We start from the raw sequence: 27521 nt of genomic DNA, 5'->3' as shown, positions 1-27521 counted from the left end.
ATGCAAGTATAAAAAAAAGTACTGTAAAAAAAAACATTCTGTATCTTTCGTGTTTGCAAACAGATTTATATTAAATTAGTCGTATAAATCAAATTAGATTTACTGCTAGTCCTAGTAAAATATCTAAGTACCGTTTTTCACTCCATTAATTCCTCGATATTTTCTAAATATCTACATTGGTATTATTAATGCTAGAACTTGTAGTATACTTACAGGGGCGGATCCAGGATTTTAACCATCAACAGGGGGGTGGCTGTTTACGAATATTTTTTTTTACTATATTGTTCAAGCCCCAGTTTTTTTAAGGGGGGAGGGGGTTTCAGGCTTTTAGGCAATTTTTTTGAAAGAAAGAAGTTGCAAATTATTTTGGGTCTGAGGCCCATATTTCATGTAAGCCGTAGGCTCCATCCCTTACATAGGGGGGTCTGGGAGCATGCCCCCTCAGAACACTTTTGAAAAGTTGAAGCCTCTTAGACGTGATTTCCGCGATTCTGAACAGCTTTATGCAGCTGTCAATTAAGTTATTAAACCACTGTTTTTCCTTAATAATTTAGCAAAATATTCTTTCCTCAACTTACCTTGGGTTATATTTCGGAGATAAAGACTGGTTCTCAGTTATGAAATGAACAGTGATGAAATTTAAAGTTGACAGGGCACGAACTTACAGGAAAGAACAGATATGCGGGTTTTTTTTGCTCACCCACATGCGTGGAAATTTTTAGCCCTTGGCAAAGTGGCCTGGGGACAACTTTGACGACTTTGCTTGCTTGTGAAATCGCTTTGATGCGAAAAACGGTAAGAAAACTCGCTAAAAAAGATGTAAATGGAGAAGAAAATCATTCCAGCAAGGCTAAAACAACTCTTGAAAACTAAAAGGAATCTAAATTTTTAAAATTATACACACATGTTTTGCTTCATTAAGCTAGAAGTTCGTAAAACAGGCTGTCGAAAATCTCCTATTTTGGAAAAATGGCCGTCCTTACCTTTGAACGGTCGCCTGACTATGAAAGGTGGATGGAAATTGTCCTTATTATTTTTCTATTTTAAAAGTTTATTTTCATTTTTCTGGTGGATCAAGGGGGGTGGCAGCCACCCAATCCACCCCCCTGGATCCGCCCCTGACTTACAATCAAATATTAAACCAAGTACTATTTTCTTTTTCAAAACATCAAAACTTGTAACATCTGTAAATGTTGAAGCAAGGAATAATAAAGAAAGAATAAAGATGTAAATAAAGAAGAAAAAATTACATTTTTATAGCACATTGTATTTGTTTTTACAACAAGAGAATCAATGAAATGCAGAAAGCACAACTATTTCATGTACTAGGTGAGTGCCCAGGGGGTACTCCGGCTTGTAAATGACGGGGATGATCGATGGAGGCAAACTCGGACCCAAAAATCCCTAGTCTTCCGACATTACCCAAAAATCCCTGGACAAAAGATACCCCCCCCCCCCAAAAAAAAAAAAAAAAAAATCCCTTGTCAAATTACCCCTAAATTGCCAGGAGGGGCAATAACATAACACAAAGAATGCTCATTTTGTTTTTTTTTCGTTTTTCCCCCATCTCCTATCTAAATCAAGTCACTCAAAAACTTGCAAATTCACCCAAAATCCTTCCATCATCCCCCTCATTAACAAGCCGGAGTACCCCCCTGGGGGCGAGTGCTTTCTGTATTTTGCGCTGTTCTCAAAATTAGCCATTGCGTGGTCAGTGACAGTATTAGCTCATGGATTTATAGTGTGTATCACCTTTTTATTCTTTATCTTGTTCTTAGTTTATGTGATTTAAAAATGAAACTGTTTATTATTTCATTATTTCTTAGAGATTAGCAAATGCTTCTGATGAAAGCCAAAGAATGCATATTCTACCGCCGTCTACTAAGTACTTTTACATCAAATACACAAAAAAGGTAAACTTGTAATAATATACATGTATTACAGCAAGGCGCCCAAAAGTGTGACCACTTTTAATTTATTCACATTCTTTCGTGCAGATTTAATCCAATCAAAAGCCGTGGATAGCTTGCAGTTGACTTCTGATTGGATTAAATCTGCACGAAAGAATGTGAATAAATTAAAAGTGGTCACACTTTTGGGCGCCTTGCTGTAATGTTGTTCTGCATTTTACTGATTGCTTTATAATTAGTTACTGTAATATATTTCTTAATTTTAATAATTTTGTGAGAAATTGATGTATTAAATGTTATCAGAAAATTATTTAATTTTATTATCATTATAATTTCATTACAGGAGAAACTTGTACCAGGAATGTTTATTGAAGTTGTTGTGGAGTTTACACCTGATGAATGGAGATATTATTATGATTGCATTCGAATTCATACCAAGGTAAGCAATTATAAATTCTATATTTTAAAAGATCAGTTGGAGAATAATATGTTTACAGCTGTACAGTCACCTCTTTCAATAAATGAGCGGACACCTACATGTATACGTGTACGTATATGTTGTGGTTTAATTTTTTCTTTGGTTTAAATTTTTCAAACCAGTTTGATTTTTATTTTTCATTGTCTTATGTTCATTAACATAATCTGAAAAAAGGGAAATAAAAATCGGGAAAAAGAAAAAAAACACAACATATACAAGACAGACAGCGGTATCTGTCTAAGGTGGAAACATTGTTGGCTGGCCCAATGCTGAGGGATGAGGGTGGCCACTAGTCGGAAAGAGTTCATTATAGAGGTTTATCTTTTGAATCTCATGAGCTTGAGCTTGAGTTTTTTGTTATTAATAACTATTAACTCTGTCTTCGATTAAGTCTTGTCATTATTTACCTGTATCAGTCATCTAGTTTTTCTTGTGATGGAACCTAAGCTTACAAGCCCCATGATTTTTTATTAGGTGGAATCCCTTGCCATTTTGTTTTCTATCTTTAATAATCTTATATTATATTGTAGTTTTGGATATTCATTATTATCTTGTATATTGATTTGTATTATTTATACTTTTTTCATAATACTATTTTTTGTTTGTGTGACAAAAAAAAAAAACAAATAAAAAAAGTTTTACTATGGAAGGCATTTTATAAATTACTTTCACTGGTGCTCTTTCCACCGTGGTACTGTGTTTTACTGTATGAGGCAAATTGTTAGGGCATTCATTCCATTAAGTAGGAGTATACGTACATGTAGCTACTCTGTATATACAGCTATTTCAGTTAACGTTGTCCGGATCAAAGCTAAAAGACAAGACTGAAAGGCAGTATGGGTAGAAGAAGAGAGCAACTGCGCGTGCTGAATACTAAAATATATAGTGACATGACAAACGCGAATTTGCACGTTTTCTATCTTTTCATGACAGACATGTGAAACAAGGTGCTTTTAGCCACACTGAATTTTAGAATGATTTCAAAAGTCAGAGCTAAGCGACACTAAAAGTAAAGCTACAGAAAGGCCTCCTGAGAAGAAAAACAAACTCGTGAATTCTTCACGTGCAAAATACAAATTTGTGCATTTAATGAAGATTATATGCAAATTTGTAGTGAATACCCAGAACGCCATACGGTATTGCCTTTTAGCTTTAAGCTTTGACCCGACAACGTTTATTGAAATAGCTGTATGTATAGATTTATATCATGCTTTTAGTTTTTAATGTTTGAATGTTAAACATGTCCCTTTGTCTATTTTTTAGGCAGAAGAAAATCTCATAGTTCCTATTCATGCTTACCCTGTAATGAACACAGATGGATTTCCTAAAGAAGTTCACTTTCCTTCGGTTCCATTAGGAGAAAAGTAAGTAATTATAATCCTTTCAAACAATGAAACATTACTATAGACTGTGACTAGACTATTTAGCCCAGGGGGGTACTCCGGGATCCAAGTGACGGGGATGTGCGAAGGATTTTTTTGGGGTCGAAATTTTCGATTCCGGGATTTTTTTGGGTAGGAGAATTTGGCAGGTATTTTTTTGGGTGACTTGATTTAAATAGGGGATTTTTTTGGGTATTAAAATCAAACTAAAGTGCCTTGGCGCGGCCTTGGCAATTTAGGGGTAATTTGACTAGGGATTTTTTTGGGCGTTTTTTTTTTTGGTCCAGGGATTTTTTTGGGTAATGTCGGGAGACTTAGGGATTTTTTTGGGTCCTGAGTTTTGCCTCCATTCGATCATCCCCGTCACTTTGATCCCGGAGTACCCCCCTGGGCTATTAAGTCTATTTATAAAAAAAAACTGAAAAAGACTTCTTAATACATACAATGTTATTGTTATATTTTGTTTTGTTGATCAATGTAGAATTTTTGTTGTTTGTTTGTCATTGTAGAATAACACAGATGATTCCCCTGAAGTGTGATATCCCTGTGGATTTTGAGTTCACACTGAGTTATGCTCAGCTACACCCAGCTTTCACAGTTGAACCAATGTCAGGTACAGTATTGAGTAAAAATAATTATACTTAATTATTTTTATTAATTATTGTACACTCAACAAAATTACTGAATTCTGATTGGACGAGAACAGTGTGTAGAATATTATTATAAAATTAATGCCAAATTGTATTCTTTCTCAGAGCTGCAAATAATTTTTTCTCTTGAAAGGACATGTGTCTGACTAAGTCATCATAATCATTATCATTTATTTATCATTATCGTTTATCATGCCCGTTTTGATCGGACAAAACAAACATGAGGTCGGACATCATATTACAGTACTGGTTGATGTGTTAACCTGCTTATCTACATGTAATGCGTTGTAAACGCAGAACATTGTTGTTTGCACTGTAAAGCAAAAAAAAAGTTGTCCAGACATTCTGTCCGATCACACTTGGAATTTCATCAGACATTGGCAAATTGTGGTTGGCTAGTGTCTGATGCCCGACTGTTATTTGCAGCCCTGCTATCTACTCAAGCCTAATTGGCAGAACTGTTTGATATTTATCCTTTTATCTTAAATGTTTTCTAGGAATTGTGCCAGGTAATAGTGAAGTTCAGATCAGAGTGACGTTTGCACCAATGGACTTCTCAACTGCTCACATGAAACTCCAGGTACATTATGTACAGATTCAGCTGCAGAACCATTTTTAGCATTTTAGAGTTCTAGGTATTCCAACAGGTTATTTTTCTGCTGCTCCCACCAAATCATTAGAATTTTTCTAGATTTGTCGTGTAGGTAAAAGGTAAAGGTAAAGGTAAAGCAACTTTATTTATAGACGGTTTGTGTTTAAAGCTAGAAGCTTGTGGAGCCGTGTATATGAAACAAATACTGAACAAATATAATATATTAAATGAACATAACATGATTAAAAATCCCAACTGGCCGGAGGCAGACCAGTTGGCTATTTACAAGCATGACCGAGGATTTGAACTCGGGACGACCGAGAACAAGGTTGCTGTCAACTTGTTGGTTTTGTTTTGTTTCTACCGAGACCCTTCTCTTATCTTACACACTGTTTATAACCAGTAAGAAACTGTCTACCTTATACCAAGTTTCTCTTGAGAAAAGTCTCTATTAGATTTCTCTCTGTTAAGTGTTGCCTGTAACAGATAGAACTGATAGTCTGTAAATAAACAGTTGGCTCAGAGTAGTTTTCTGGTCAGCATACATGTAGGTCTACTTTTTAAAACACTGATGGGATTTCAAATTTTTAAGTATTGTCAACATACATGTATGGTTTAAGTTTATTTTTTCATACTGTACTTTGTTGTTGTTAGCTTGTAGTCTCCCAGTTCAATATGTCTCCACTTGTCTGCTCCTTCACTGGAACTTCAGAGCCAGGACTTGCAAAAAGGTACATGTATGTTAATTAATAATTATTATGGGTGTTGTCATTGGTGGCTTTACTCTCACATGCCAGTTCCTATCTCCTCTCAGTATTATTAATAATTGCATTGTACTACCAAACAGATGTTTCTAGCTGCAGGCATCATATACAGTGGAATTCTGATTGCTTGAACCTCCAAGGGAAACAAAAATTGGTTTGAGAAATGGGGAGGTGAAGAAAAGTTGGGCATTAAAATGCAGTATTCAACTCTTACTGAGGGAAGGGAACCACTTTGGGTTGGATTTTTTGGGTTGTGAAACCAGGATTCCACTGTGTCTACATGTATCTCTTTTTCTCCTTTGTTCATAGTAAATTATACTTTTCGTCTCTTTAGAGCGGTTTTCACTCGAGTGTCGAAAGTAAATTGCGTTTGCTTTGGTTTTGAATTACTACGCTTATTGATTGGCTTAAAAATCTCATGCTACTTTCTTAGCCAATCAGAAGTAAAACCAAAACCAATCGTGACTCGCTCACGCACGTTTTCCCGCGCTTCGTGGCAGTTACATGTATTTGCTTCCAGTTTTGATTGGTTCCCTGGATTGTCTGCGCCAGCAGGCAGTGCCTGCGGCATTAGTATTGTAGTATGCGCGCGCATGTTTTCGCGCCACATGTTCTGTATGTGTTATATGTCAGCCATCTTGGTTGCATTAAAAACTGCTGTTGAAGTTCTTTCGTTGTGACGTGCGTTCTTGTCTCTTAAACATTGGCGTGGTGGCAGCGACGATTAATCCACGTCCTCAAGAGCCTGAGTGTCGTCTCGCTGGTCCAAGCAACAACGAGTCTACCTATCCTATGGTCGATTGAACTCTGAACAGCCGTCTCATCGTAAGGAAAGTATAACCTCACTGTTCCTTACTGTTACTGTGTTAAACATGCATTCAAATAGAGCCCCGAAACAGTGGTCCCTAACAAAGAATGAAAGTATCACATCATTTGAAGCCTGGCGCCAGAATCTTCAGTATTCCCTGTCTTTAGACGCTAATTTCGCCCCGTTTTTAGCAGACAATTTTACATGGCAGAAAAAGTCGTCCACTGCCCCCAATAGAGGGCTCACTACCGATGGGGAAGACGTCCCATCAACTCGCCGACGTACCGCCGCACAGAAGAACGTACACCTTGAACTCATGTTAGGTCAGATAGCAAATTTTTGCCCCGTTATTTCACGCAATACCATTGTGAAGAATACCACTTCAGTCAAGTCCATTTGGCAAGCAATAAGGTCCCACTTTGGCTTTCAGTCCACGGGTGCTCATTTTCTAGATTTCTCTAACATTAAACTCGAAGTTGATGAACGCCCTGAAGACTTGTTTCAACGGTTAATGTCCTTCACTGAAGATAATTTGCTTGTTGCAAATGGCAACATAACCCACCATGGGGAAGTCATTACTGTTGATGAGGAACTGTCACCCACACTTGAGAATTTCGTGGTTTTAACCTGGCTAAGACTCATTCATAACGATCTACCTGCCCTTGTCAAGCAGCGCTACGGAACTGAGTTAAGATCAAGAACACTTGCTTCCTTAAAACCTGAAATCTCGCAGGCGCTAGACTCTCTTCTCGATGAGATTCGCTCCAACGCCGACACCAAAGTTCTCCGAACCACTGCTTCACGGTTCAGGCAGCCACCTCCTCGCTCCTCCGTTAAGTCTTCTGCACAACCATGGCCTCCGAGGCGACCGAGGTCCTGTCCTTTATGTAAACAAGCTGGTCGCAACGATCAGCACTTCTTAAGTGCATGCTCATATTTACCTCCGGAGGACCGTACTTACCTTTCTCGTTCTCGCCTTACCTCTACCCTTGACGACGAGGAACCTGACTACTCAGACTATGTGCCCTCAGCCTTCCCCGACGAGGACGACCCCCCTCCACACACTACAGCTCGTACAGTTTCACGCCGCGTCAGCACTAAACAGTCACCCCACTTTAAAGCTTGTTACAAACAGCATCCACTCCGACTGACCCTAGACACAGGTGCAGAGACTAGTATGATCAAGTCATCCGTGGCCCGTTCAATTGGTGCAACCATTGTAAAGTCTTCCCAGCAAGCTTTACAAGCCGACGGCATGACTCCCTTAGCTGTAGCCGGGAAAACTCACCTCATCTTATCCCGAGCAGACAAACAACTCGGTCTTGACGCCCTCGTTGTTGACGACTTAGACGTAGACGTCCTGGCTGGCACACCCTTCCTTATTGCTAACGACATCACCGTCCGTCCCGCTTTGTGCCAAGTACGTATTCGGGACTCTGAGGTCATACATTATGACCCCGATAGTGATTCAACTGGCTCTCATGCTGTACGACGTGCACAAAGTTACGTCCTACGCGCTTCCTCCTCCGCAACCGTTGTTTGGCCTGGTGAATACTTGGAACTGGACGTCCCTTCCGACCTAGGTGACGATTGCGTACTAGCACTTCAACCGCGCACAGACACCCCAATATCGAAACACACCAAACCCACCTGCATTTGGCCTGAACCTCAAGTTGTAGAAGCTGTCGGATCCAAAATCCGCTTAACCAACACTTCCAACGAGCCGAAAGCCATAGGTCGCCACGAGCACCTCAGCGAGATTCTACCCACAGCAGAAACACCGTCACCGACCCCCAACCCAGCATCCACCACTAAGTCAATTCCAGTGAAGCCACACAGTCTACCTCCCTTCTCGTCTTCCGTGTCCTTAGACCCCGACAAATTGCTGCCAGATGAAACCCGTCTCAAGTTTCAACAGCTGCTGCAGTCATACGACAGAGTCTTCAACCCCGACATAGCCGGTTACAATGGTGCTGCTGGTCCCATCCAAGCAACTGTGAATATAGGCCCCGTACAGCCTCCACAACGGAAAGGCCGCGTACCTCAGTACTCTCGCAACCAACTGGTAGAACTCCAAGCTAAGTTTGACGAGCTGGAACAGGCCCAGGTCTTCCGTCGCCCCGAGGATCTGGGCATAACCGTTGAGTATCTTAATCCTTCATTTCTTGTAAAAAAGCCTTCAGGTGGTCACCGACTCGTGACCGCATTTGCCGACGTAGCACGCTACAGTAAACCGCAGCCATCTCTAATGCCAGAAGTCGACACAACCCTGCGCACTATCACACCATGGCGCTACATGATCCAAACTGATCTCACCCGAGCATTCTACCAGATACCTCTCTCCCAGTCTTCTCTAAAGTACTGTGGTGTAGCCACCCCCTTCCGTGGAATCCGTGTATACACAAGATCAGCAATGGGGATGCCTGGCTCCGAGACCGCACTTGAGGAAATGATGTGTCGTGTTCTGGGTGACTTAATTCAAGAAGGCTGCGTGGCTAAACTCGCAGACGACCTGTACTGTGGCGGCGATACACCCGAAACCCTCTTGACCAACTGGAGACGGGTACTGGAGGCGCTTGATCGTTGTAACCTCCGTTTGTCCCCTACGAAGACTGTCATCTGTCCAAAGTCTACCACCATCCTTGGCTGGATCTGGTCTCAAGGCCGTCTATCAGCCAGCCCTCATCGTATTGCCGTCTTGCAATCATGCCCTCCTCCCCAAAGTGTGAAAGGCCTACGTTCCTTCATTGGAGCCTATAAAGTCCTCAGTCGCGTACTCCCAAACTGCTCGGACATAGTGGACCCCCTCGAGAGCACCCTCACGGGCCTCCAGTCTAACGACAAGCTGCTTTGGGATGAGAACCTCACCTTCAGGTTCAAGCGTGCCCAGGAGTATCTGTCCAAACACAAATCCATAGTCCTACCACGTCCTTCTGACACTCTTTGGATAGTCACCGATGGCTCAGTCACCAAGAGAGGCCTTGGTGCTACATTGTATGTTACCCGTGAAAGTCATCTTTCCCTTGCTGGCTTCTACAGCGCCAAGTTGCGGAAACACCAAGTCACCTGGCTCCCCTGCGAGGTCGAAGCATTATCTATTGCTGCTGCTGTCAAACACTTCGCTCCATTCATCATTCAGTCGCAACAGCCTACGACTGTATTAACTGACAGCAAACCGTGCGTTCAAGCAATTGAAAAGTTATGTTGCGGTGAATTCTCGGCCAGCCCCCGAGTAACTTCCTTCCTCACAACTGTAAGCCGTTACCAAGTCAGTCTTCAACATTTGGCTGGTAAGGCCAACCTTCCGTCTGACTTCACCAGTCGCAATGCCCCCGACTGCAGTGAGCCTAAATGCCAAATTTGCACCTTCGTCCACGAAATGGAAGACTCAGTCGTGCGTAGCGTTTCGATTCAGGACATTCTCGACAAGAAGTCCAACCTCCCGTTCACCACAAGGTCAGCATGGCTACAGATCCAGAACGACTGCCCCGACCTCCGAAGGGTGCATGCCCACCTCAAACAAGGCACTCGCCCGTCAAAGAAGATCACCAATATTCGCGACGTTAAGCGGTATCTCAGCTGCACCTCCATTGCTCGTGACGGAGTCCTCGTAGTCAAACACTCCAAGCCATTCGTTCCTGTTTCCGAAGCAATTGTTGTGCCCCGTTCTGTACTGGATGGTCTTCTAACTGCCCTCCACATCAAACTAAACCATCCTTCCCGCCATCAGCTCCAAATGGTGTTCCAACGACAGTTCTTTGCCCTCGACATGAGCGACGCCATTTCCTGCGTTACATCTGCCTGCCACACGTGCGCTTCACTCCAGTCGTTTCCGAGCACCTTGGTATCCCAATCCTCTGATGACCCTCCCGAAGTGATAGGAATCTCCTTTGCCGCTGACGTAATCAAGCGCCACCGTCAGTTCATCCTTGTTCTTAGAGAATGCTCCACGTCACTTACTGCATCTTGCTTGATACCTGACGAAAAGCATGACACTCTACGCGATGCCCTCACAAAACTAATCGTCGGTTTACACCCTCTTGATGGTCCTAGAGCTGTTATACGTGTTGATCCTGCTCCTGGTTTTTCATCCCTGAGCAACAACGACTCGCTCGAACATTTAAACGTCTCAATCGATGTCGGCCGTATTAAGAATAAGAACCACAACCCTGTCGCCGAGAAGGCAGTCCGCGAACTTGAAGAAGAGCTCCTCCGACAAGAACCAGGTGGAGGACCAGTAGGCGAAGTTGGCCTCGCTCTGGCTACCGCACGTCTTAACTCCCGCCTTCGTTTCTCGGGTCTTTCTTCTCTCGAGTTGTGGACCCAACGCAACCAATTCACCCATGAGCAGTTGCCGTTGTCTGATTACCAACTCATACTCGATAGGCACAAACATCGCTCTACTAACCACGCCTATAGCGAGAAGTCCAAGAACCCCCGCGGTCTTGTCGCAAACACGCCACCTCTACAAGTTGGAGATATTGTCTACCTCTTCTCTGATAAGGACAAGTCACGCGCTCGTGATCGCTATGTCGTTGTCTCCATCGACACCCCTTGGTGTTTTGTAAAGAAGTTTCGTGGCTCACAACTCAGAGCCACTTCTTACAAAGTCAAGCTGTCCGAGTGCTATTCCGTTCCCTCTTCCATCATTGTGCCCAGCCTCCCAGGTCCTTCAGCCCCTCCAGACATGGACGTCGAGCCTCCAGTAACTCCTGCGGTGTCCCCAGCCCCGGTACATCCTGTGTTACCTCCCCCTGCACCTCCAGAACTCATCACCATTCCGTCTGACGAGGAACAAGTCCCGTCCTTCACCAGCGATGACACACCACTTGATACCATCAGTCGCTCACCTTCCCCAGTCGCTGTTCAAGACGAGTCAAGCACAAGTGTTGCAGTCACAGATCAACCATTGTTGTCTCCTCCCAACTTTCCTGATCACCCAGCTTCAAGACCTCAAAGGCAGCGCAGACCTCCTTCACACTTGCAGGACTATGTTAGATTTTAACCTGCGTGTGGTACCTTTAGATCCACAGTTTAGTTTTAGGTTTACACTTTCACAGGGTACTACTAGAGACTGAGACATTTGGTTAGTCTGTCTTAATTGACATGCAGTTTTCTTCGTTTAAGTTCATATTTTTATTGCCCATGTATTTCAAGCCTGTGTACAACTACAGTTTGTCAGTTCGCTACCATTTAAAGGTGAGAAGAGGTTGCGCCAGCAGGCAGTGCCTGCGGCATTAGTATTGTAGTATGCGCGCGCATGTTTTCGCGCCACATGTTCTGTATGTGTTATATGTCAGCCATCTTGGTTGCATTAAAAACTGCTGTTGAAGTTCTTTCGTTGTGACGTGCGTTCTTGTCTCTTAAACATTGGCGCTGTGTCCTTTGTTATTGGCCAGAGTAATTACTTTGGTTTTGGTTTAAAGACACTCAATTGAAAACTGCCCTATTGAGTACCTCCTCACTGAAGTTCTTACTTGTATATTATATTAACAGATTAATAGAAAAAGCGTGGACAGAAGAGTTACCACCTATCCCTTCAAATGGAATCCTGGACCCAGTTTTGATTGATCCTCTTGGAAGAACAAGGCTGAAGAAACTCAAGATCAGACCTTGGACACCACGCGACAAAAAACCACAGGTGTGTAGCAAAAATAGGTCATTGTTTTTTATCAAGCACGAGGTCTACATGTAGAAGTATTTACTTACCATAGTTAATTTTTGGTAACCAAGAACTATAGCCTGTAACCAAATGTCAAAGCTTGATGTTCTTTTTTGTTTTCCATCTTAAGGAACTTGTCCAAGATGGATTGAGATTTCCAGTTGTTGGTCTTGATAACCCATCTACAGTGTCAAGTATTCTTCTGCAGCAACCTGGAAAATTAAAAGCAAAGCAGATCAGGGAAGGTGAGAAAATTTTATAAATTCAAACAAATTCTGTAGAGAATGGATTATTATTATTATTATTATTTAGTTTTTGTTAATCTATTGGCTAACATCAAAGTCATGCAAGCAGGATTGTAAGAGAATTTTAAAGTCTCTTGGTGGAGCCGAAAAATTGTGTACTTTTGAAGTAGATTTTGCCATGTTTTACTTAAGAACAAGAGGATGTCCCAGCATAGTAGTCAACAAAAACAGAAATTAGTTGGGATTTTTGCCAACAGCTGCCTTTTTTTGACAACCCTGGTAATACATGCAGAGGGGTACAGCTGAAGCTCTTTGCACACATTGCAGACCTATCGTTCTAGTATTAGTATCGTTCTAGTAGGGCACAAAGCTCCCGGTGTTGTGGTCTGGTGTGTAAAACGCATTTGAACGTAAGGAAAATGCGCTATATAAATGCATTATCATTATCATTATCATTATTATAGGCATGCAACAAATGCAGGGAAGTATAATTTTTGCTGTAGCTCTTTGCACACATTGCAAGGCTGTTGGTTTGACGAGTTATTTGTTAATGTTGAATGTTTTTCTTCTAGCTGTTCAAACTAAAAAAGATGTTACTCGAAGCACAAAACAAATGAAAGTAAGTGTTCATGTAGTTTAAAATACACCAAGCCATGCCATGAATCAAATACTTCTTGTCATGTTAAAGGGACACTGTCACAGGGATTTTAATGTTTTTAGGTTAAAAATACTAAAATTGGCGAATAGCTCTTCTCGTACATGAAATGCACCTATTACATTAAGATGGAGATATAAAGTAAATTGTTATTGAAGAAATAAGGAAGCCATGATAACTTTTAGGTGTTTTTCGAGTCGACAAAGATAAAACTTGAAAATATCAGCCTGATTTTTTCAAGTTGAGATCTAAAGATCCTGATTGCATCACAATAATATCACTAACCCTGCTTCAGTACACTTCATGGTGATTTTTTACTAAATTGGACCACTATTTGTAGTTTCCACATGCCTTTAAGCTCTGAGGTTTTCAAGTGAAATTAGTGACAGTGACTCCCTTAAATTATTAGCTTGAAGTTGAGAGTTCCGCATTAAAAACTGGAAGATCATGTTTAATGTGAAATGAGGTGTAGTTACTGTAAGTTAAGATTAATCGTATCTATAACAAAATTCTCGATTTTGATTGGTTCTGCACGCGCCTATTTGTAATAGTAATTGGAGTACAATTCAGGGAGTAATCGGGCGAGTGATTTCGAAATCGGCCGAGCGCGCAGCGCGAGGACGATTTGAAATTACAAGCACGATTACTCTCTGAATTGTACGACACGAGGTCCAATTACTAATTAATCTTGTCAATAACAGAATTTGAGGTTAGGAAGTCTTTGAGAACTTTTTTTGTGCGAAAAAGTTAAAGGTAAATTCAATTGGTTGTACAAAAAGTAGGAAAACAGCAGGAAAAAACCCAGTCCAATGCGTGTGATTGACGCGCGAATGGCGTAGTTGTCCAATTACAGGTATCCAATTTGAAGTTGCTCAAATTGGATACCTGTAATTGGACACCCACGTGATCGCGCGCCGATTACGAGAAAAATAGGCGCGCGCAGAACCAATTAAAATCGAGAATTTTGTTGTATATACGATTAGTCGCATAATCGGCGCGAGATCAAGTGGGTGGCCAATTACATTTGTACAGTTATCCAATTTGAGCAACTTCAAATTGGAAACCTGTAATTGGACACCTACGCCATTTGCGCGTCAATCACGCGCATATAAATGGGTTTTTCTTGCTGTTTTCCCACTGTTTGTATAACCAGTTGAAATTACCATTGAATTTTTGCACACTAAAACGATTCTCAGACTTCCTAACGTCAAATTTTGTTATTGATACGATTAATTAGTAATTGGACCTTGTGTCGTACAATTCAGAGAGTAATCGTGCTCGTAATTTTAAATCGTCCTCGCGCTGCACGCTCGGTCGATTTTAAAATTACTCGCCCAATAACTCCCTGAATTGTACTCCACTCAGTCCAATTGCTATTACTTACAGAAATCATGATCGCTAAAATATTATGATGTCTACTTTAAGGCACAGTAAAAAAGTGTATTCTGTGAGTTTTTGACTATCTTTCCCTGTGTGAAAAGGAAACCAAGTTTGAATATGAAGTCCATCAGAACATTCAGGAAGAAAGACAGAACCAGCTTAGATGGTATGCCTGTGAATATTTTACCACGATGTGTTAGCCTGTATGAATTACTTTATCCATATTTACCTGGATTGCGCTAGAATCAAAAATTGTGAAAGGAAAAGCTGGAGCAACTGCTTCATCATTAATGAATGGAAATAAAGGACTGCTTGCAGTGCACTCCTAGACTGTTCACAGCCTCTCTATTTTTTTTTTTTCAAGGCAAAAAAAGCGAGAAAATCGATGAGCAAAGTGAGCATGAGCGCAAAGCGTGGGGGAAGGGGGAGGGTCAGGAGCAAGCAAATCATCCTTGCCCCTCCTGTTTTGCGCTGGCGTCAAATTCTTGGCCCGGTCCTTTCCTTGCGCTCATCGTGGAGGGCTATGAACAGTCTTTTGCACTTCAAAGTTGGTGTTGTTGTACATGTAGTCTGTGGGCAGGCTCATGTTTGGACATAAGCTATGCAAGAAACCAGGGCGAGGAGGCAAGCAGCAGCTTACCGAGCTTGCCTCCCTTGTTTTACTGTCATTGTTGGACTCTGGATTGAGTGGTCTGGGGTCGAGCCTTGATGGCAGTCATCGTGTTATGTTCTTGCACTCTCATAGTGCCTCTCTACGTCCGTAAGTGCAAATGGGTACCAGCGAATTGAAATAAGGGCCTGAAAAATTTGTAATATTAAACACGATAGACAAGAAACCCATTGAGAATGTTCAGTAATGATACATGTATTTCTAGTGAGAACCTTCCGGGGTCCCTTCATGCTGTGGAAATCACTGGTGTTATTTCTCTTGGTTAGCCGCAATTTGTTTAATTAAATTCAACAGATTGCTGATAACACAGAGAAATCATACTGTTTATGGCGGGTAAAAGTAGGAGATTTGAAGGATCTCGGAGTGTTACAGTACTTAGGCAAGATGACTGACCTTATTATAGGAAATTAATGCTCGTGTTAATTAATAAGGTATTTGAAATTAACGCAAATTGGAGGAAACTTATTCCTGAATGAAAATAATTTACGCGGAAGAAAGGGGTAATTTTTTAAAATGAAGGAAATTAACGCGATACTCAAGAAAGTGCAGTTTGTGGCAACAACAAGAACTAATTTTATTTCAACATTGATTGTTTTTGACGAGTCAGGTGTCGAACTGTCATTCTGAAAACAAGAGAATAGAATTATAAAATAGTATCTTTATTTAAATACGGTAAAAAAAGCTAAAAAGAGTTTGCTTGCTGCAGTTTTTCAGAAAAACTGTTCCACAACACCGCACCCCTTTAGCTAAAGCTGTTTTTTAAAAAGTTAGTGCGGGGCGTGCGGGGCAGTGAAACAGCTACTTTGCCCTCGAAACCCCTTAGTGAATGAACAGGAAATGTCGCAAAACAATCAGTCATAAGTACGTACCCATAAACTACATGTATCTCTGGACGGGATCCTGAATTTGAGGTACATGTTTGTAATGTTAATGGAAATAAAGGTCGCAGAAATAAACGTTTAACTTAATTAATGTAGCAGAAATTAACGCCAACAAAAATTAACGTGACTTAAATTATTGCCAATTTTAAAAATTAGTGTTAATTTCACAGACCTTATGCAAAAATGGTTGTCATTCATTTCTGTTGTCTGGTCATGTTTCTCAAAACAATGATGATGACACTTGAACATATATCGAAAAAAGTGCTACTGATAAAATGTATGGAAAAAGCCACTCTGGCCTGCCTAGCCTTGTATTCATGTTTTTGTCCATATAATTGTTCCCGTAACTTCCCATTAGATAAAAGTATAGCCTTTAAACCTCATACACTGATTAACTCTGACTTGATCTTTACATGTAAGTTAAAGTAATTTAATTTTGTTGACAGATGATTCTTCTTAGAGCCGAATTTAATGGAATGGAGCGTTAATTTCCTATATAAGGTATATTTGTTTCTTTTCCAGGTGTGTAAGATTAGGTGAGAATCCTATATCGGACATTGCAAGAAAACGGATCTGCGAAGCAAGAACAACTGCTGAAGGAGAATACATGGTAATTATAAGCTGAAACAACTAACTGTTCAAGCTAAAATCACTTGTATTCAAAACCATGTGTACCTTATAAGAGGGTTGTAAAGGGAATTTTCGTGATTCATCATTGCCCCCCCCCCCCCCCCGCACCTTTTTATTTCCTGTGAATGACTACTATCTACCGGTTTCCGTTGTTGTCGCAGAAATTGTGATGCAAAACATCGAGGAACGCGCCCTTGCAACTTGCCGACAAACGATACCGCTCTGGTTACGCTACGTTGACGATACTTTTACCGCCGTACACAAAGACGAAATCGACGACTTTCACAAACACCTAAACGAACAGAACGCCGACATTCAGTTTACCAGGGAGATCGAAGAAAACGGAAAACTTCCTTTTCTTGACTGTCTGGTAAGCCGCGACAACAACAAAATACGAACTACAGTGTACAGAAAACCGACGCATACCGACAGATTACTGGACGAAACATCCTACAACCCGACTTCACACAAAGCTACGACTATCAAGACTTTGACGAGACGAGCGCAACTAGTTTGTGACACACCAGACAGTTTATCTGACGAAAACAAATACCTTGACCGCGTTTTCCACAAGAACAACTACAATACTGACTTTATTAGACGCAACACTCACAGAACTACTGAAACTGACAGAAATCTGACATCTGTTACTACAGCGACTTTACCCTACATCAAGGGCACTTCTGAGACTATTGCGAGGATCCTACAACCCTACAATATCCGTGTAGCTCACAAACCTATAACAACGTTACGACATTTACTGACCAACGTTAAAGACAGGGACGAACCTAACAACAGACAGGGAGCGATTTATAAGATCAAATGCTCCGACTGCCAGGCCTCCTACATCGGAGAGACCGGTAGAAACTTGACCACGAGACTGACTGAACACAAACGAGCGACGAGAAATGGTGATGTCAACAATCACATTTCTGAACACCACCGACTTACTAAACACAAAATCGACTGGGAGTCTGCTGAATGCTTAACCTACAGTACTAACTATTTTCAACGACTGACTCTGGAAAGCTGGTACACAAACTTAGAACAGACGCCTATCAACAGATGTCAACAACTACCGGCACCTTACAAACGACTTATTCACGACGTAAAAAGAAGCGACAAACGAACCGCCAACAGAACGACTTAATTTGACTAACAATAGACGGAACAGAACGACTTAATTAGACTAACAATAGACGGATCGAAACTGACCAATTACTGATGACAAACTTTACACGAGTCTTACAGCCAATAACATCACGGCTTAACTGACCAATCAGCTTCAACGGACCAGACTTATAACATCATCGACTGACAACAACTTTTCACTTGACTCTGAAGATGACTTCCGCTCAGGTTGTCGAAACGTCAGTCACCAACAACAGTTCTTCTCAGAACTACTCTCACCCGGACGATCACACTATACGAACTACTGATACTCCTGGGTTCAAACCATTTACTTTAATGACTACTATGTTACCTCGTGAATCGTGATTTTCATAGCAGTAATCGTGAAACGTGATTTTCCAAAACGTTCTCTTTTATTTTCTGTGAAGCATGAAATGCCAATATTATATTTTTCGTGAATTGTAAAGGGCCGTTTTATTTTCCGTAAAACCTGATCTATACCCCTCTTTATCGCCTTCTTATAAAACCAGCACCTCCTGATAAAACTTACAGCAAGCACATGCGCGAACTGACTATAACCTTAAAGGAATTGGAACGCAATTTGTAGGAATGTAAAACTGTTCTCGCATACGAATTTTTTGTGTACACTGGTTGCAGGAATTTAGCGAAAATGCGAGCAGTTCAGTCTTGTGTGTCACCTTGAAAACGCTCTTCTACTTCGCTTGTATGCATTATGTTGCTTGCTCAAACATTGTACATGTGAATCAGCCTAAAGTTTCTAATTATCTGTGAATCATTTTTGCAGCTGAAGCGTGGTGATCCAGTAACAGAAGAGGAGTTTGACCGGTCTTGTGTTGGATGCGAGTTGAGAAGAATTCACAGACAGGCGGATGAGGTACGTATTCCAGTCTCACGTGTTCCTCTGTGGATTGACTCCCGAAGCAAAAGGGGCACCCACAGTAGTTTGGCAATAGCTTATGTCTGGGTGTTCCGCTGTTCCGCGCCCTTACACCCTTTTTGGAATTAAGACATCTAAGAAAAGAATTTTTACCCCGTTCACGACTACTGAGTCAATTAAAGAAACCTCCACGAAAATCTATTGAATTCTTGAATTTGAACAGAGCAAGCGTACCCTGCTCAGCTTAAAACTTACATTGTAAAATTGTCACACAGATTTAGAAGTAAAAAAGACCCCCATTCAGCAGCGCTTGCCGGTAGCACAGTGCCACATAATTATTTTATACGATGTGCTTGATAAAACTTCCACATTTATGGGAAGGTTCTTTGTCTTCTATGGGAGGCGCGGTGGCCTAATGGTTAGTTAGCTGGACTCCGGATCAAGCGCTCTGGGTTCGAGCCCTGGGCGGGTAATTATGTTGTGTTCTTGGGCAAGACACTTTACTTTTATAGTGCCTCTCTCCACCCAGGTTTATTAATGGGTACCGGCGACATAATGCTGGGGGGGTACCCTGCTTTGGACTCGCATCCTATTCAGGGGGGCCGGGGAGTAAAGATATTCCTAGCCGCTTAATGCTACAGAAACCGGGATAAGCTCCGGCAAGTATGGACCACTTGGCTCGAGGCTTTCCCGTCTTTTTGTCTTCTATATTGTTAATTTTTAGTAGTTTTTGCTTCAGTTCTGCTGTGTGTGAATGTTTTATGGTAATTGTAAATTGTTTAATGTACAGGTTCCTCAGCATGATCCCAGATTCGATCTTCTTGTTAATGATGAGTGGAGCAAAAGACACATGGTAATACAGAAGTTTGTTCAAGCAGGACGAAAGGTGATTGTCGCGATGTAAATTTGATCAAAAATCGCCCGTGTAAATGGGCCTGAAAATAGGGGTGCGAATCTACGCGCGCGGAATTATAATGACTGCACGTGCGCGCGCTGGAAGCTTTTCTCTTCAATTATGACGTCAAATTTGCGGCATCCGTGATTTCTCTGAATTACTTACGCCATCTAACGGCTAATGGCTAATGGCACTTATAAAGGAACAGCAGTCCCAAAACGCTTGGCTTTATTTCTAGTTCTACTTTATCGGCGTCGGAAAAAAAAATCGCTTTTGAAACTAAACTCATCAGTGGCGTTTCACAGCTTTAATGATACGATCTTTTTGTCATCATGAAAATTGCATCAAAATTTACTTTTATCTTACATAGGTTTTGTTTTGTGATTGTTTTTTCAGGTTATAGTGAGGCTAAGAGCCAATAAACACTTAAGTTCTCTTGGAGAGTTCGTCACTGACTGGAGAAAAGGGAAATTCACCAGGGAGCATACGAGTAAGGGAGTACTTTTTGTTGAGCTTTCTGCTTTAAACAGCCGCGTGGTCAATTTTAAATTTCTTCGAGTTGGGAATCGCCTAGCCGATAACAAAATTGCGAAGGAGCTATAAGCAAGTTAAAACTTTCAACTGAAAAAGACGAAAACCCTTAACGAAGCTTTCTGTTCCTATATTTTTCTACTATTTACACCGGTAAGCGCGTTTGCTATCTGGACTTTTTGGGATCAAAGTAAAGTTTTCTTTTGGCTCGGTTGGATTTTATCGGGAAGAAAACCGTTTTTAGATTGTTTATTTGATGGGCTCTTTACAACCGGCATCAAACGACCACCTAATTGATGACTACAGTCATAGTTATAGACTTCTGGTCAATAATAATTGTTTTCTGCAAAAGAAGTTAAAGCAAATATTTAAAGTTTAATTTCAGTAATTTGGCAATTTTTCATTTGATCCGTCTTATTGTGGTTGGTGAAAATTGTTTTGTTGTCACTGAAAAGTCAGAGAATGTTCTTGTTTTTCATGGGTGGCAGCCCTGCCATTGTTAACTTACTGCTTGTTTTCGTTGTTTTTAGGAAGTCAACTCGCGGAGAGTGAGGAAGAAAAGCTATTCGACGAAGTTCAAGTTCCTCTGCGGATCAAGTGTGAAGGAATTTTCCCGTTTTGTTTTCCATCTTACAAATCTCCTGATACAAAAGATGACATGGTAGGTTTAGAAACATTTCTAAACCCGTCGTTTTGTAACCATAGATTGGAATCAGATTGTATACTCTTGATTTTGCTTTGCTCGACAATAAATAAATTGGGTAGATAAAATTGGACTATACGCTTTAAGCGTATAGTCCAATTAAAATGCGTTGTGTTCAAAAGCTGTTAGATCTTCAAAAGATCGCCACCTCTGTATGACCCAGTCGAGGTGGATGGACTTTACTTTGAAAGAGTCTCTTCCGCCAAAGTTCTAGGAATTACTCTCAGAAATGATTTAAAATGGAACGATCACATAGAAATAATCACATCAAAAGCTGCCAAGCGCTTTTACTTATTACGACAGTTAAAACGTGCCGCAGTCAGCTCTAATGATCTAGTTCTATTTTATTGTAGTGTAATAAGATCAGTCCTTGAATATTCATGCCAGTTGTTTCACAGCAGCCTTCCTGGCTATCTGTCAGAAGAATTAGAGCGCATCCAGAGGCGTGCAATGCGTATAATTTTCCCAAATTCAGGATACAGAAAGGCATTAGAAGAGGCCGGTATCCCCACGGTCACCCTAGCTGGTAGGCGTGATTGGCTTTCTAAGAGTCTATTTAATGACATTGCAACTTCAAAAAACCACAAACTACTCAATCTGCTGCCTGAAAGACCAACCAACAGCCACCAACTTCGGATCAAGAGAGTGTTCAACACGCCTGTTTGTAAAACGGACCGTTTTAAAAATTCTTTTATTATAGACAATAGTTTAAATTACATTGTATAGATCGTTTTTAATAGTTTTTAATATATTTTAATGTAAATAGCTTTTAATATTTTTTAACTCTTGTAATATATATAGTTTTTTTTCATTTACACGTAATTCAGTCTAAGGACTGCCAAGTGTAAAAGTTTCTTTAATAATAAACGATATTTCTCTTCTCTTAATAATAAACGATATTTCTCTCTATCCCTGGACATTTTTAGCCTTGTAAAGCCCTGGCCAAACGGTAACGCAAGTGGACACAAGTTAAAAACTTGCGTCTCCGTATGGCCAGAACTTGCGTGCGCTTGGGTTGACTTGCGTTCACTTTAGTTGAGATCAAATTTGCACGCAAGTCAACACAAGTTTTTCTCCGTTTGGCAGCCAACGCAAGTCAACGCAAGTCTTGCTGTTTACTTTAAGTACTGAATTGCAGCGCGCGCAGTAGCATTGGCATGGCTTTTTTTGACAACTTGCGTGCACTTCGAGTCCGTTTGGACAGACAACGCAAGTCTGTACGCAAGTTCCACGTGCGACTACTTGCGTCCACTTGCGTTACCGTTTGGCCAGGGCTTAAAGTTAATGTGTATTTTTATTTCATCTTTTCAACAGGATGTTGATGCACTTGGTACACTCAACGTTCAAGCGACTATTGTTAACGTCAAAACACACGTTCCTTATTATAACTTAAAGGTAATGTTTGAGGTTTTTATATCTACAGATAATAAAAAATGAAAACCATTTCGAAAAAGATATTGTTAGAGTCAATATTTAAGTTAATATTAAGATAAACTGTAAACAAACAAGAATGACGAAGAAACAAGCAAACAAACAAAACAAGTAAAACAAGATACAAAGTTTAAAAAGTATGTTAATGTACATGTCTATCGTGTTAACCAGAAGTTCGTTGGCGCAGTTTTTATTCTCTATTTTATTGCTACTTGTTAAAAGAGTGACTTAGTAAAGGTAATGATGATGATGATGATAACCTATACCGAAGAATTCCGGTTATAAGCCCTGGGCTTATACAACTTCGTAAGGGTTTTTGGGTGGGCTTATAAGCGGAGGGGCTTATATTCGGGAGGGCTTATAAGCGGAAGGAAAAAAACGTTTCGAAACGAGTCTCGGGAGTGTTGATCGAAATACGTTTTTAAGTTAAAAACGCACAACTAAGCAACATTTTGCCCTGTTCAGTACTGTCATCCGGTAGAGGGGGGCTTATATCCGGGAGGGCTTATAACCGGATGTATTTTTTTGTTTCCAGGTTGATGGGCCTATAACCGGGGGGGGGCTTATAAGCGGGGGGGGGGGGGCTTATAACCGGAATTTTACGGTATTTAAACACGATAGCTTTAAGCTTGAGAGGTCGTATGGTAGTTAGTGCTTTGTTTTAATATCAAGTCTGTTCTTTAGGTCCCTAAACAGTACGGGATTCTTGGTTATAATCGTCACTCAGTAGCGGATGCGTCTTCGGGATATGTCCCGCCAAAGCTGGTTCGTTCCTTGAGAGTCGGCGCCGAGGTAAAGTCAAGAATAAAATTTTTTTTATGGAGTCTTAATTTATTTCCACGGAGTACTAATTTATTTCTGTGAAATAAAAACTTCTTTCACTCTAGGATGAGATGATAAACTTGGTCAGCAGCCTACCTCTGACGTCGATAAGAAGTCCCAGTCCCGTCCCGACCACAGAAGGCGGCGAGGAAGCTAAGGAAGAAACTGATGGAGACGGAGAACAAAGTCTAAAGATCAAAAGCCCTATAGTAGCAACCCCACAAGAGGACATAGCTGTGCAGGAGCCTGAAGCGGTGCCCCTTGTGGTGCCTGCCGCGTTGTTTAGACCCACGTCTTACCACCCCATGCACATATTTGTAAGTCACGTAACACACTTGTTAAGAGGCTAGTAGGTCACGCTTTGACACGCTTGGTCACTATTCTGTACTTTCTTGCAAAAACTTATGCTACAATTAAATGAAACTTGTCCTAATGGTTTAAAACTGTAGGAAAAAGCAACAACAGAAATCTGAGAAAGTCTTTTAGTACGGAGGGTCAAACGTTATACACGATTGGACAAAAAGAGACCGAATTCATACCTAGGTCAGATTGATTGAAAACATACGAAACATGTATGAAATTAATGCTAACTTTAAAAGTACAGTAAAAACACGCAAGCAAGAACCTACATTTTTCCAAGTTAGCCTAAACAGGTCCAAGTTAGCCTAAATGGTAATTACCTTATTGTTACTTATTTTCGCGGGAACTTAATTTCGCGAAAATAGAACGGGCATATTTCGCGGGACTTTATTTTCGCGATTTGGCCAAAAATACGAAATTAACATAAAAATACAATAGAAAACTTTTGAAACAAATTTTCGCGGGTATTTAATTTCGCGATTTTTTGGAAATCGCGAAAATCGCGAAAATTAAGTCCCGCGAAAATAAGTAACAATAAGGTAGCACAAATTTAGCCTTAGGTTCTTAATAGGTTCTTATTAATGTTCTGAAGAAAAATTCTCATTGTTGTTAATAAAGTTTTTAGTGGTATTCAGCCTCAATTTTGTGATTATATCAATAATATTTTATGATTTTCAACATTGGCATTTACATTGCAACAGAAGTGATAAGACTACTAGGTGTCTCCAAAGAGGATCCAGAATGTCGACTTATCTTATTCAGTTCCCTAAAAGTAACATTTTAAATGGATTTTAGAAAATAAGAACCTATTTCTAATTTAAGGCTAAAGAGATTCTTATAAAGAGGGTGTATAACTGACAAATTTTAGCGTAACAGGTTCTTAAAAATTAGTTTTTTACTCGCAGGTTTTTACTGTATGTATGTTTTCCTCGTTTATTATCATTGTCTCCAATATCTGGACAATGTTATACATACATTTTGTGTAAGATATGTACGGTGATTATTTAAACAATGTTAATGTTTCAGAACCCAGCACCTGGACTGCAAGTGTTTAAACCTCCGTTGCCTTACTCAGAAGTGGATGAAGATTATCATTTGTGTCCTCTGCCGCGAAACAGAACAGCAGGCAAATCAGGCAAACAGGGCAGGAAATACCTGGAGAGACAGGTAAATATCACTGATACTTGATTTATGCAACTTCTGTAACTAAATTGTACGAAACATTGCCCTGTATAACATTATCTTACCCTTCGTGTACACGTACGCACCCCCTGAGGGAACGGTGTTTCCCTCCCGTTTTTTCTCGGTGGGTGGGCACGGCTAGACGTAGGCTAAGTAGAACTAAGTAAAACCTCGATATAACGAAGGGCCAAGGGATTGACAAAATAAATTCGCTATAACGAGGTTTCGTTATATCGGGTTTCTTTTCCATATATTTTACTATTACTGGGACGAAGAATATCGTTCGTTATACCGAGGACTTCGTTATGTCGAGGTTCCACTGTACCGTATTTTCTCTGTGACAACCCCCCTCCCCTCCCCCGTGCTTATTAATTGATGGTGATGCGGAAAGGGTGGGATGCTTATTCGAAGGGGGGAAAGGGCATGATAGGGGTACGTGAAGGACTTTTTAAATCCCCAATTCTAGGTCATGAATTGTGCTTTCACCCTCAGTACAATCACCAGCCGTTCGATATCAGTCGATAAAAGCAAAATTATTTTGGAGAAGGCTTAAAAAGTTTTGTACGGAATTGATAATTTTATACCTCACGGTGGGGAGAGGGGAGGGCGTAGAAGATAAATGACTTAATAGTGGAGATTTATACGGTATACCTTTACTTTCAGTGGTCGCTTCTTCTATAGGGAAAAACTACGTTTTAAAGTACACGCAAAAATAATCGCTAAACAACAAACAAAATGTTATTTAACGACGCCCTTATTTTTTCCTTCTTTTGCAGGACGTTATTCCCGGCGTCATGACGTGGAAACGGTTTCCATGCCAACCTCTAGTCTCCATGGCAGCAAATCCAACGATATCAAATGTTTGGATTCCTCGATGGTAAGACAAATTTCCGTTATGATTCCCTTGATAAAATACGTGATAAAAAGTTTGTACTACTGATGTACTAAGGCGTTCGTGACTCGCGTATTGCACGTCTCATAACAGTGGTACAACGTTCGACGACGTGTAGCAAATGTGTGAATATGACTTGTGTGTTTCGTTTGACTGTAGGACTGATCCATTTAGTGAGGACTTGCTGCCTACAGATGTTCCTTCATTGTTACACGGTCTTCCTGATGAGGATGTCATGAGCGATGATGAAATGTAAGTTTTAGTCTCTGCAATACATGTATTGATTAAAAAACCGAACGCACTTGCTATTAAGTAATGGCTTCCGTGGCATCAAATAACACCTAGAACCCCAGAAACCCACCTTCCTGGTATCGAGTTGTTTCGCAATTTGGTCAAGTGTAATCGTTAACACTACAACTGAACACGTTTGGGACTTTGACAAAAGTCAAGCGCCAGTTGTTCGGCTGCCGATTGCCGCTTATCCTGGCATAATAGAATGATAGAGATTGCGGCTTCTAATTTCGCTGCTTATGTACAGCTTTAGATCGAAAGCAAAGTCAGAACTGAAGAGCAAAAACTCTAAACAGAGAACCTCACTGAAAAGTTACAACACTTAAATCAAATCCACATTGATCCTGGACCATAGTCGTGCTTGCACTTCGCCTTGAATAATTTTGAACTAAAAAAGAAAGCAAGTGATATTTCGACTCAAAAATAAAGTTAACTGTAACTTTAAATAAGCCCAAGGAGATAACAAAAAAAAAATCAATCAATAATAATTACTAAATTGTTTCCACAGGGACGAAGAAGGAGCAGACCCTGGGTTCAAGGAAATCCCAGTTCCTACGCCAGACATGGTTAGAGCCCAGTTCCCTACGGCAGAAAGCATTCTCGGAGACCAAGACCAACAAGTGACGTCACAGCTGAGGTAATTTGTTCAACACTTTCTTGTTTTTTCCTGCAGCGACAAACATCAGTTTCGACAACAAAAAGAGAAAATCATTAAATAGTGGATTTCTGTCTCGATTTTTAGCTGATAATGTCACTCTTCTTTCCTCTTCAGTGAGATGATGCTACACACGGGTGGAAACACAAAGATGTCAGCGGCTACCTCAGCGGCAGCAACCGCATCGTTCGTCCCAAGGTACTGCAGGCCTTTGTATAATGTCTATCATTGTGCAGTTATTAAATTTTCGTCGAGACTGTTAGTTTGTGATCAGAAATGTTTTTAACCGTTTGGCCACAAAATTAGTTTTAATCCTTTCACGTTGTCTGTATTTAAGTAGCCTACAATGTACGGCCAACCCTCAACAACTGCCAAGATTTTCTTCTTCCGGAAAACATTCCCTTCGTTTCCTTGGGTCATTGATGTGGTCGAAATTAGACAATAGGGACAAAAACGAAACGTCCTTGCAACGATTCAAGGCGAACATCAGGGGAAGGGAACTCAGTGGACTTGTCGGAAGAGACACATGCAAAGGGTGTCAGCTTTGCAACTCTTGAGCCGAAAACACTGCCTATAAGTATTAAATATAGGTTCGATATTCCGTATTTTAAAGTAGTATCTTAATTGTAGGAATTAGATGTAAATACAAAGAGTGTTGGAAAATGTAGTATAATTTAATGTAAATAGACCAGAATTGTTTTTATACTTATATTATATTTTAATTTAAACAGTGTCCCCGATTAGTAAGCTTAAGGCTAGCTAGAAGACCAGACACTTAAATAAAGTTCTTATTATTATCATTATTATTATTATTATTATTATTATTATTATTATTATTATTATTATTATTATTATTATGTTCCTTACGTAATGTTTGCTTAAAGTCCTTAGCGCCGGGACCAAACCATGGTCCTGGGGCACTAAATTATTACTAATTATTATTATTATCACTACTAATTATTATTATTATTATTATTATTATTATTATTATTATTATTATTATTATTATTATTATTATTATTA

The 27521-nt window shown here is 40.5% G+C and overlaps 2 protein-coding genes across 4 annotated transcripts in view; both read left to right on the top strand.

Moving 5' to 3' along the window:
* Positions 1 to 27521, top strand: part of LOC144659424 (cilia- and flagella-associated protein 221-like) — a 38972-nt gene that overhangs the window by 452 nt on the left and 10999 nt on the right. The window contains exons 3-25 of one of the 3 annotated variants that reach the window (XM_078519855.1): positions 1827 to 1913; positions 2254 to 2349; positions 3652 to 3752; positions 4280 to 4383; positions 4918 to 5000; positions 5667 to 5743; positions 12081 to 12225; positions 12377 to 12491; positions 13064 to 13110; positions 14628 to 14692; positions 16600 to 16687; positions 18644 to 18733; positions 19527 to 19622; positions 20028 to 20121; positions 20693 to 20823; positions 22180 to 22260; positions 22981 to 23088; positions 23184 to 23435; positions 24505 to 24645; positions 25437 to 25537; positions 25712 to 25804; positions 26352 to 26480; positions 26616 to 26696. In XM_078519855.1, coding sequence (XP_078375981.1) covers positions 1827 to 1913; positions 2254 to 2349; positions 3652 to 3752; positions 4280 to 4383; positions 4918 to 5000; positions 5667 to 5743; positions 12081 to 12225; positions 12377 to 12491; positions 13064 to 13110; positions 14628 to 14692; positions 16600 to 16687; positions 18644 to 18733; positions 19527 to 19622; positions 20028 to 20121; positions 20693 to 20823; positions 22180 to 22260; positions 22981 to 23088; positions 23184 to 23435; positions 24505 to 24645; positions 25437 to 25537; positions 25712 to 25804; positions 26352 to 26480; positions 26616 to 26696 — 2405 coding nt within the window. The remainder of the gene's footprint in view (positions 1 to 1826; positions 1914 to 2253; positions 2350 to 3651; positions 3753 to 4279; positions 4384 to 4917; positions 5001 to 5666; positions 5744 to 12080; positions 12226 to 12376; positions 12492 to 13063; positions 13111 to 14627; positions 14693 to 16599; positions 16688 to 18643; positions 18734 to 19526; positions 19623 to 20027; positions 20122 to 20692; positions 20824 to 22179; positions 22261 to 22980; positions 23089 to 23183; positions 23436 to 24504; positions 24646 to 25436; positions 25538 to 25711; positions 25805 to 26351; positions 26481 to 26615; positions 26697 to 27521) is intronic. The other 2 variants (XM_078519854.1, XM_078519853.1) reach the window with 2 other exon arrangements.
* LOC144659465 (uncharacterized) lies at positions 6639 to 11952 on the top strand. Its single transcript, XM_078519910.1, has 2 exons — positions 6639 to 7808; positions 8088 to 11952. The coding sequence occupies exons 1-2, from the start codon at positions 6649 to 6651 to the stop codon at positions 11587 to 11589; spliced, it is 4662 nt and encodes a 1553-aa protein (XP_078376036.1). The 5' UTR covers positions 6639 to 6648; the 3' UTR covers positions 11590 to 11952.

The sequence above is a fragment of the Oculina patagonica genome, chromosome 7, assembly GCF_052425735.1.
Source record: "Oculina patagonica isolate OP01 chromosome 7, crgOcupat, whole genome shotgun sequence".
NCBI classification, from domain to species: Eukaryota; Metazoa; Cnidaria; class Anthozoa; order Scleractinia; family Oculinidae; genus Oculina; species Oculina patagonica.
This window is presented reverse-complemented; position numbering and strand designations above follow the sequence as displayed.

Excerpts from the sequence above, each read along its gene's own strand:
- LOC144659465 (XM_078519910.1), top strand. The coding sequence starts at position 6,649 with ATGCATTCAAATAGAGCCCCGAAACAGTGGTCCCTAACAAAGAATGAA. Across the intron at positions 7,809-8,087 it reads ATTGGTGCAACCATTGTAAA|TTACGTCCTACGCGCTTCCT; the intron begins GTCTTCCCAGCA and ends ACGTGCACAAAG.